At 39.6% G+C, this 10,486-nt stretch overlaps 1 protein-coding gene across 1 annotated transcript; it reads right to left on the bottom strand.

The window, feature by feature from the left end:
- Positions 1-515: 515 nt before the first annotated feature.
- Positions 516-8,868, bottom strand: LOC119421302 (phosphatidylcholine transfer protein). Its single transcript, XM_037688677.1, has 6 exons — positions 8,740-8,868; positions 7,015-7,132; positions 5,561-5,640; positions 5,293-5,464; positions 2,198-2,265; positions 516-590 (listed from the first exon to the last, which is right to left on the bottom strand). The coding sequence occupies exons 1-6, from the start codon at positions 8,866-8,868 to the stop codon at positions 516-518; spliced, it is 642 nt and encodes a 213-aa protein (XP_037544605.1).
- Positions 8,869-10,486: the final 1,618 nt, after the last annotated feature.

Genomic DNA, 10,486 nt, shown 5'->3' with positions numbered 1-10,486 from the left:
GAGTGAGAAAGTGAATGTTTGTTTGTCTCTATGTGTCCCTGTGATGGACTTGCGACCTGTCCAATGCGTCCCCCGCCCCTCGCACAGTGATTGCTGGACATGGGCACCGGCGACCCCCGTGACCCAAAATGGAAGAAGCAGGTAAAAGATAATGGTGGATGGATGGATGAAACAATAAAAACACCCTAAAAACTATTTGTTCGAGTAAACTAGTGCAAAACACGGATGGCATCATGAGCAAAAAGAAGCAGCTTGTTGAACGATCAGCAACAGAGTTCATGGAAACCTGCAGAGGTCCAGAAGAACCTGAACGGTTCTGGTTGGTACAGCATGGATCCACAGCAGCCTTCTAACAGGGGTGGGCGCTCACGCAGGTCCGGCCTGAGGAAACTGGGTGATCAAAACAAGCAGCGACCTACAGCAAGACATGCCCCCTCACCAACCCCCCCCCCCCCCAAAACAAAACAAAAACAACAACAAAAAAACAGCAATCAATGCGATGAAGGACCTCCCGATCACTTCTTCTGGCAGTAGTTGGAGTACTCGCTGCAGGCCTTCTGCAGGTCTTTCAGGAAACCCGGGACCCCAGACTGTTAAAAATAATAATAATAATAATTAATTAATAATAAACTGTATTTCCTGCTAAAATGCAGCATGAATGCTTATTGCTGAAGAACTTGCTTAAAAAACAGCTGAAATTAGCTAAAAAAATGCTGAAATGGTAAAGCAAGCCAAAGTTAGCACCAGAAAGAACACATATTTACTGCATTAGGTTTAAATAAGCAGAAAGGAGCACAAAAAACTAAGAAACTAGCTAAAAAAAGGCTGAAAAATAAATAAAAAAACAGCTGAAAAGGCAGAAAGACTTTTGAACTACCAGAAGGAAGTGGAAGGAGCTGAAATGAGCTCAAATAAATGTGGGAAAGCTGAAAAGGCTAAATTTAGCACAAAAACAGCTAAATCGTAGCTGAAATAATAGGAAAAAGCTGAACTAGCATAAATAAGTTGAAAGGAGCATATAACAAGCTGAAATTAGTAGAAAGAAGTTCATTAGGTGAAAAGAGCAGAATTTACCATGAAAAACTTGAATTTATCTGAAAACAGCTGAAATTACCAGTAGCTAAGAAATGCTAAAATTGTAGCTGAAAAGGTAGAACAAGCTTAATTTACCAGAAGAAAGCAGTTTGTCCATTTAGGCTGAAAGAAGCAGAAATGAGCAGAAAAAAAGTGGAAATTATCTGAAAAAAGCTGAAATTAACAAAATACAACTAAATAGCTAAAAAAGTAGAAACGTAAATGACAAGTGGAGAGAGTACATTTTTGTTGAATTAGGCTGAAAAAAGTTTAAATGAGGGCATATAATGTGGAATTAGCTTAAGAAACTAAAATGAGCATAAAACAGCTGAAATAGTAGAAAAAGCCGAAACTTGCAGCAATCAACTGAAAGGAGCATAACAAGCTGAAATTAGCAGAAAGAAGGTAGAAGAAGCACAAAAACATTGTAGTTAGCAGAAAGAATCTTAACGCTGCACAAAACAGCTGAAATTCGCTGAAAGTAGCTGAAAAAAGTTTAAATTTGCAGAAGGAAGCTGAAAGAAGCTGAAGCAGAACAAAATGTGAGAGGAGCAGTAAAAGTTTGTAAACACATGTAAAGATTTGATGGAAAATGAGCTCAATTCATTTTCTATGAGAAAAAAATGTCAGAAAAGGCTAAATATTTCAAAAAGCTAAAGTTGTACCAATACCAAAAGTCATAGCAGGATTGTCCTGATAGAGCCGAACGTTTTGATTCATGATTTGTTGAAATAGCACAAAAATTGTGGAACAAGAAAGATGCTGAAAAATGTACGGAAGAAAAATGGATCACATAATGCTTCATAAACATTCACACTATGAAGTCAACACGAGGAGCCAAGAAGAGCCACTTAGGAGGGGCAACATGAGGGGAGCTGTTGACGTCAGCCCGCAACACATCAGCAAACAAAAACAAGAGAAACATGGAGCGGGAGGAAGGGAGGGGGCTCGCCAGGTCAGAACCGGATATTCTTTTGTAGAAAAGAAAACGTATCTGGTGCAAAACTTTCCCAAACACATAAAATACTCTTTTAAATGTTTTGTTTAGTGGCTCTTCATATATATTTAATCCTGGGAGTGTTCTAAACACGTTCTGTAAAACACTTCATGTGGATCGTTTTACCTTAGCGGCCCAGTTCACCAGCCAGGTGGGAATCAGACCTCCAGGGTTGTCAAAGTAGTTCATGAACACTGAAACACACCAAGTCAAACCTTATGGAGGAACAGCAACCAGTGCACGATTCAACATGCTGGAAAACTGCATTACCAAACATACTCCAAGGCCCTGTTCACACCTGACATTAGCATCCGTCCTCAGAGACCTGATTGTATCTAGATGGTTTCAAACACAGATGAAAAAGCTCCTAAAGAGTCAGTTCAGTTGATTTATGAAGCTCCGACTCACAACAGATGTCGTCTCAGGGCACTGAACAGAAACATTCACAAACATTATAAAAGCCAATTGGTAAAAATGATCTATCTGAGGAAGCAGCAGAATGTGTTGAATCTTCACTTTGTCACAGTCTCTCATCCTGAGCGAGCACAAAGGAGACAGTGGAAAGGAAAAACTCCCTTTAACAGGAAGAAACCTCCAACAGAACCAGGCTCAGGACGAGCGTTCATCTGCTTCAACCGTCCGGGTTTGAGAGGACAGGAAGTAGAAACAGACACAGAATTACAGGTCCAGGTGTACTTTCTATAGTCCAGGTGAACTTTCTATAGGAGGAAAGATACAAAAAAGCATGTTAAGATAGAAATAATTACAAATACAAACAGGAAGAGTAGAGCAAGTAAAGACAGCAGAGAGAGGACATGTGCTTAGTTTGTCCTCCAGCAGTCTAAGCCTATAGCAGCAGAACTAAGGGATAGCTTAGGAAACCCAATCCAGCTCTAACTATAGGATTTATCAAAAAGGAAAGTCTTAAGCCCAGTCTTAAAACTGGACAATGTATCAGTTTCACGAACAGAAACTGGAAGTTGGTTCCACAAGAGAGGAGCCCGATAACTGAAAGATCTTCCTCCCATTCTGCTTTTGTAAACTCTAGGAACCACAAGTAAACATGCAGTCTGAGAGCGAAGTGCTCTGTTAGGAAAACATGGAGCAATAAGATCTGTAATATAAGATGGAGCTAGGTTGTTGAGAGCTTTGTAGGTTAAAAGTAAGATTTTGAATTATATTCTGGACGTGACGGGAGACAATGGAACAGATAAACCGTTGCAATAGTCCAGTCTGGACGTAACAAATGCATGAACCAGTTTTTCTGCATAATTTTTAGATAAGCTCTTTCTAATTTTAGTGATATTACGCAGGTGGTGGAAAGTGGTTCTGGTAACGTTTTTAATGTGGGGGGTTAAACGACATAAAAAATAAAGATATCTTCACCTAGACCACCTTGAGAGGTGGTCTGGACCTCGTAGATCTACATTAGTTTGGTAGTCTGACCAACGTGAGCCTAAGCTCAGGACCACCGGCTGACTCCACACAAGCAGCAGACACGTTTGAGCCGATGTCTTGGGTAAAAAAAATAAAAATAAAAAGTCTGTCCCAGCTGCTGGTGTAGAGACAAACGGCCATGAAAAGTGATGTTATGGTTAGTCAAGGCCACCGTGACCCAGAGGAAGCAGAACGTCTACCAGTGTTTTAAAACACGTTTGTTAGAGAAGATATTGTCTGTGTTTAATGTCTGATTATGGCTTAGAGACAACAAAGACAAAACGTCTCACTGTTGCTCCTCTCAGAGACAAATCCAGACTCAAGACTGTCCAAACCACCTCGCTTCAGTTCCACTAAAACCACGGCTCTCTCTAAAATATGCTTTAGCTACTAGCTCAAGTTTTGTCTTCTTAAACTCCTTTTAGCTACTGTTCTACTACTTTTACTTTTTAGCTATTGTTTTAAAATTTTTACTTTTAGCTACTGTTCTGCTACTTTTACTCTTTAGCTACCATTCTGCTCTTTTTACCATTGGCGTTTACCTACTGTTCAGCTACCTTTTTAGCTACTATTCTGCTATATTTACTTGTTCTGCTACTTTTAACTTTTAACAAATGTTCTGATTATTTTACCTGTAAGCTTAAGTTCTGCCATTTTTACCATTTAGATACTGTTTTGCTATTATACCTTTGAGCTACTGCTCTGTTGCTTTTACCTTTTAGCTACTGTTTTGCTTTTTTTTTACTTTTTAACTACTATTCAGCTACCTTTTAGTTACTGCTCTGCTGCTTTTACCTTTTAGCTATTGTTTTGCTATTTTTACTTTTTAGCTACTGTTCTGCTCTTTCTACCATTTAACTACCGGTAATGTTCAGCTACCTTTTAGCTACTGTTCTGCTACATTTACCTGTTCTGCCACTTTTACCATTTAGCTACGTTTTTGCTATTTTTACCCTTTAGCTACTGTTCTGCTACTTTTACCTTTAAGCTAGCTTTTAACTAACCTTTCAAAAGTTTTAGCTCTCAGCAAGTCTTTTGATACTTGTAGCTCTTCTATAGCCTTCTACAACTTTTAGCTGTTAGCTCTAACTGCGCTACCTCCAGCATATAGCTAGCCAGTTGATCATTTTAAATTCTAACTATCCTTTTGCTATGTTTAGCTTTAGTTATCTCTTTGCTAATATTAACGTTCAGCTGACCTTTTGCTGCTTTTAGCTTGAGTTTTGATACCTTTAGTTTCTAGTTAGCACAAAAAATTCAGCCCTCATCATTCACTCTGAGCTCCTGGTTTGAATTAGAAGAAAAACAGCCAAAATAAAGATTTTAAACGTATCTAAACACATCTCAAACAAAACATCTGTTTTATTGTTTTTTAATGAATAAGTGGATCATCAGATCTGTTCTGGTCAGCTTGACCTCAGTCTGAAGTTTGTTCTGTTAGTTTCAGAGCTGACTGGACCCACGGGGACATCAGGGTTCTTCACGTCCACCTGATTCTACACCGAGCTGATTTGAGGCTCACGGTAAAGACGTGTGGAGATGGTGAGGTTTTATGGGTTAAAGTCCTCGGACACAGAGCTCTGTGAAATCTTCAATCTCTCATTTTCTTGTCTCGTGTGGTTTCTGTTAGCCTACAGCTAAATATGTTCAATAGGAGTTGTGTGGCTCTGAGTTGTGTAAATGTGGTTTAAAGTGACTGAAGCAGTCAGGATGATCTTTAATGTCAGATGTGAACAGGCTCCGAGAACCTTCAGGACCTGTGTCAATGATTCTCTGATCATCACCTTTAGTTCCCTCGGCGCCGTCGCTCTCCAGGGCAACGCTCTGCTTGTAGTCCCTGACCCGCAGCACGCCCTTCTTCTCCTCACATGGCACCTCTGGGCAGCTCCTGGCCAGGATCACCCAGATCTTCCTCCCATCCACGTCCAGGTCTCTCCTTTCCCTCATGTACACATACTGGGTTGCGAACTGTTAGGGAACATGGACATGTGAAAGGACTCTACCGGAGATGGAGTCCAGAGACAGACGGGACATGTGAGGAGTGAAGGATACGTCTCTGTTGGACATGGGGAATGGGTATTTCACTTCCCAGTAGATCACGGTTTGTCCATCAAAGTCCATCTCTTTGAGCTCTGAATTAATAAAAGACAAAGAGAAGGTAAGAAGTTACATGTAGATGCATTAATTAATTTATATATTTATTAATTAATGACATTGTTGAAGCATTGGATGCTAAGGATTTTTGTGCTGCACTTTTCTTAGACCTGTCTAAAGCTTTTGACACTGTGGACCATGACATCTTGTGTCATAAGCTCTCAGAAATTGGTTTCTCAGAACACACCATTGGTTGGTTCTCTAACATAAGTTGTGAGATCTCCGACTTCCTGTTTAAAAACAGCATCCCTTTGGTTTTATCGGCATTTAGGACAAGTTTGAGACGGAACAAATCTGAGTGGATGATGTCAAAGGCGGACTGCAAAAGCTGGAAAGCCTTATCAACTGTTTTAGCTCAACAATGAGCAACTGTGTCATCAGCATAGAAATGTAAGGATGCATCAGGGATGCTCTGACCTACATTACCCGTGTAGATTGTAAAGAGGGTGGTCCTAAGACTGAGCCTTGTGGTACACCATTGTTAACTCGTGGTGTACCACATTCATTCATTCATTCATTGTTCATTGTTAACTGTTAAATAAGTGGAGGAAGTACCATTATATTGAACACATTGCCTCTGATCTGAAAGATAGTTAGTGCTTAGAATGCATGTTGAGGATGACTCTCAGCTACTACCACACATTTAGTTCAGTTTCTGTCATATTTAGGCATTTTGGTGTTGTTGATGAGCTAAGGTGAGTCCGAACGTTACATTTTATATCTGCAGCTAACAATTACTTTCAGTTAGTTTCATTCAAATCTATTCACTTATTTTTTTTAGATATTTTGCTAACACTACAATCAAATAAACACGCGCACGAGCAGAAACGCTTGTCGCCTTCGACAGTAGCGACACAGACGGCCTAAGGGGATGAAACATGGATCATTTACGCTACAAGTGTTGCAATAAATAAAAAGTTATAACAGTCTAAATGTTGTTAACGTCGTCAGAATGTTCTTGTCAATAAAGTTTAAGTTCAAAAGATTGTTCCGGTGCACCAGGTACTTTGTGTGTCGTCAAATTAAAACGCTGGGAACTTGTAATAAAACTAATAAATCTACACATAAACCGCACCGACGGGCTGAAATAAACAAAGTAAAACACAAATATTAAGTAAAGTACTACAAAGTTCTGAAAGTAGAGGCAACATGAAAAGTATTTTATCAATGTGACAAACAATGTTTCATAAACTGAAGCTGCTTCTAAAGTTTTGACTTTAATTCACCTGCAGGCTGCAGGAGCATGTGACCCGTTTGTTGCTGTGCCCGGAAACAAAACGGAGGACGTTAAAACGGCGCTGGGGTAAAAACGTCTGAATGTTAGCCTCACTGGAGCCACGGCTGATTTTTACCTTTCACGTATCCGTCCCAGCGTCTGCGGTACGTCAGGTCCATGTAGACGTCTGCACACTGACCGGGGCTGCAGGCGGACAGAACGCCGGACACTTTGTACTCGTACAGTCCAGTTTCCTGCAAACAGCAGAGACAAGTCTCTGGTTGGTCCAGAAAACAGCGCAGCTCGAGGTGAGAGGCGCCTCAGAGGACGGGTCAGTCTGAGGGTCCGGACTGGAAACCACCACGTCTGTGTCGTTAGCTGAGCTGTGGTCCACGGAGTTCTGCAGCTGAATCAAGTCCTGTTGGCCTCCTTCCATCTTTGTTCTCACTAAAACATCTAAAGCGAAACCTTCAGTGGAGACTATAAGAGTTGTGACAAAGGGATCATTTTTTCCGTTATTTTTTTTGGTGTTTTTCTGACAAAGACAGCACGGTTGCTCAGTTGGTAGAGCTGATGTCTCTCAGCAAGAAGGTCGTGGGTTCAAATCCCGACCCGGGACCTTTCTGTGTGGCGTTTGCACGTTCTCTCTGTGCATGTGTGGGTTTTCTCCAGGTACTCTGGTTTCCTCCCACAGACCAAAAACATGATCAGAAGATCGCTGGTTCAACTCCCGGTACCGACAACATAGCAGGTGTGGGCGTCCCACTAATCCCACCCACATTCTTGATATCAAGAATGTGGGTGGGATTAGTGGGGCTCAACGGGATTAACCTGTCTAAATAAAGGTTGAATGAATGAATATGAAAAGTATTTTAACAATGTGATAAAAAATGTTTCATAAACTGAAGCTGTTTCTAAAGTTCTTACACCCACACCTGCCTCCACCGTCATTTGTCCCATTCTGGGTCCCTAAGCAAGGTCCTCCCCCATCTGCTCCCCCAGGTGCCCTAGATAGAAACTCTCTGCTCCACACAGAGGCTGCGGTAGCTCAGTGTCTGTGGTTGCGTCAGGAAAAACATCTGGCATTAAAAATAATTACCAAGTCTTCATGCGAGTTAGTTCACTGTGGCGACCCCTGAAGAAGGAGCAGCCGAAAGAAAAAGAAAGGTATATTTATATTTATACACACACATGATGTATATATATATATATATATATATATATATATATATATATATACATATATATATATATATATATATATATGTATATGGTAATTCAGTCTTTTGTCTCCTAATATTTTCTTTCTCATTCCTCTTTGCATTTTAATCTCCTTCTTTAATTCCATAACTTCATCTGATGTTAAAAGTTCAGCATCAGCAGATTTCAGGAATTCAACTCTCAACCCTGTGATTCTGCAGAAAATGTTCCACCGTTGTGAAAATGTAGAATTACTGAAATATTTAATTTAAGCTCAAATATTTTTGCCTTTTGAATAAAATTACCAAAATAAAACGGTCAGAATGAAGTTTTATTAAAGTTGTTTTTTAACATTCATCTCAAATGAGTTCTGCCCCGAGAGTTCTTGTCATTTGAAGAAGGCATGGGTTCCTTCTTTAATTCTTTATGACCCTTTTTCTTTCATTTACAGCCGGTTCCTCCCTGACAGTTGGACCAGCTGGGCCGGTTCGGGTTTCCGGGTCTTTCCTGCTCCAGCCGCCAGGACCTGAACTATTTTCAGCTGGATCAGGCGGGTTGGGGGTCAAATGTACTAAAGGTGAGGATAAAACAGGTGCAGGGGGCTCTGCAGATGTTAACCTGCACAGCGGCGGTGTTTGGGGGTGGGGGTGGGGGGACCCACCTTGTCATGGAGCCGGTGGATCTGGAGCCCCGAGGCCTCGGTGAAGAGCTCCCAGCCTCCGAGCAGCTGCGGCTCGTCCAGCTCCTTCCAGGACCTCTGAAACTCCTCATCCGTGAACCCCAGAGACATGACGGCCCAGCTGCTCACACACACACACACACACACACACAGACCAGCTGACCGCGGAACCACACTTCCGGCTAGCAAACAAAGCCCTGTCACAATAAAAGCCTGATAGTTTCAGCTGTGAGTCTGGAGCTTGTCTGGGAGAGTCTTCACAATAAAATGCATCAGAATAAAGTCCAGCTTTGTGATTTTAGTTCTACTGCTTGACTTTATTATTTTTTAAAGACACTGACCTGCTTTCACCTGCATTCAGTCACATGTTCACAGACACAGTTTGAGTAAAGTTTATTGTCAGTTTTAGTTTCCACAGTAAAGTCTGCAGCCTCTTCAAGGTTAAATTAACGGAGACCAAATTATTCTCAGTAAGATGGTAGATGAAAGTAATTTATTTCATATTTTGTTTATGGAGCTGCAGCATATATTCTTTAAAGGAGGCATGGTGGCAGAAATTAAAACAGATTTATGGAACATTTTGAACACAAAACATCAAAAATAAAATAAAGTTTATGAAGGAATACAGAAAAAATGAAGCAAAGTTAAAGATAGTATAGTATGGCATGGCACAGCACAGTAAAGTAAAAACTACATTTCAGTACAGCACATCACAGCATAGTATAGTTTAGTATAATGAACAGTACAGCGTCGTAAACAGTATAGTATAGTATAGTACAGTACAGTATAATGTGATATAGTTTATTATAGTATACCAAATCAAAAACATGCATGTTAGGCTGCCTTCCTTGCAAAAGAGATCTATTATCTCAATGGGATTTGCCTGATTTGTTAAATAAAGGTTAATAAATAAAATAAATAGTATAGTATAGCATAGTGCAGAATAGTACAGTAAAGTACTTTACAGTATTATATTCACTCAACCTTTATTTACACATGTTAATCCCATGATGGTATAGTATAGTGTAGAATAGTACAATATAGTATTGTATAGTATATTATAGTGTAGTATAGTATATTATTGATTAGTATAATACAGTACAGTATAGTATGGTACAGTATAATGGTATATTATAGTTTATTATTATAGTATATAGTATGGTATAGTACAATACAGTATAATATAGTTTTGTCTAGTACAGTACAATATAATATGGTATAGTATAGTAAGTACAGTACAGTATAATATGGAATAGTATAGTACAGTATAATATAATATGGTATAGTATAGTACAATACAGTACAGTATAATATGGTATAGTATAGTATAGTATAGTATAGTATAGTGTAGTGTAGGATAGACATGTTTGGCCTGCCTTTTTTAGTTATACTTTTGTTATTTGCGATCCTCCAATGATACAATACAATACAATACAATACAATACTATACTATACTATACTATACTATACTATACTATACTATACTATACTATACTATACTACACTACACTACACTATACTATACTATATGCCGTCATGTTGTAAGTTTTCCATTCAACAAGTTTTTGTCTTCAGAAAAAAATGTACTTAATATAAATTGAAGTGCAACAAATGAAGGGTGTTATATTTTGAAACGTCCAACCGGATACAGTTTTTTTCTCTGATTATCTCGAGCTTGACACAGCGGTCGGTACTTCAGCTGGTCCCTCTGAATGAGGATGGTAGTTCG

Source organism: Nematolebias whitei, chromosome 15 (assembly GCF_014905685.2).
Source record: "Nematolebias whitei isolate Nwh7 chromosome 15, NemWhi1, whole genome shotgun sequence".
NCBI lineage: Eukaryota > Metazoa > Chordata > Actinopteri > Cyprinodontiformes > Rivulidae > Nematolebias > Nematolebias whitei.
This window is presented reverse-complemented; position numbering and strand designations above follow the sequence as displayed.

What these genes read in the sequence shown, in the direction of transcription:
- LOC119421302 (XM_037688677.1), bottom strand. Translation starts at nt 8,868, where the DNA reads ATGTCTCTGGGGTTCACGGATGAGGAGTTTCAGAGGTCCTGGAAGGAG. An exon ending in CTGGGACGGATACGTGAAAG is followed by an intron (nt 5,641 to 7,014) that starts GTAAAAATCAGC and finishes TTATTAATTCAG; the next exon opens with AGCTCAAAGAGATGGACTTT. An exon ending in TCCCCATGTCCAACAGAGAC is followed by an intron (nt 5,465 to 5,560) that starts GTATCCTTCACT and finishes TTCGCAACCCAG; the next exon opens with TATGTGTACATGAGGGAAAG.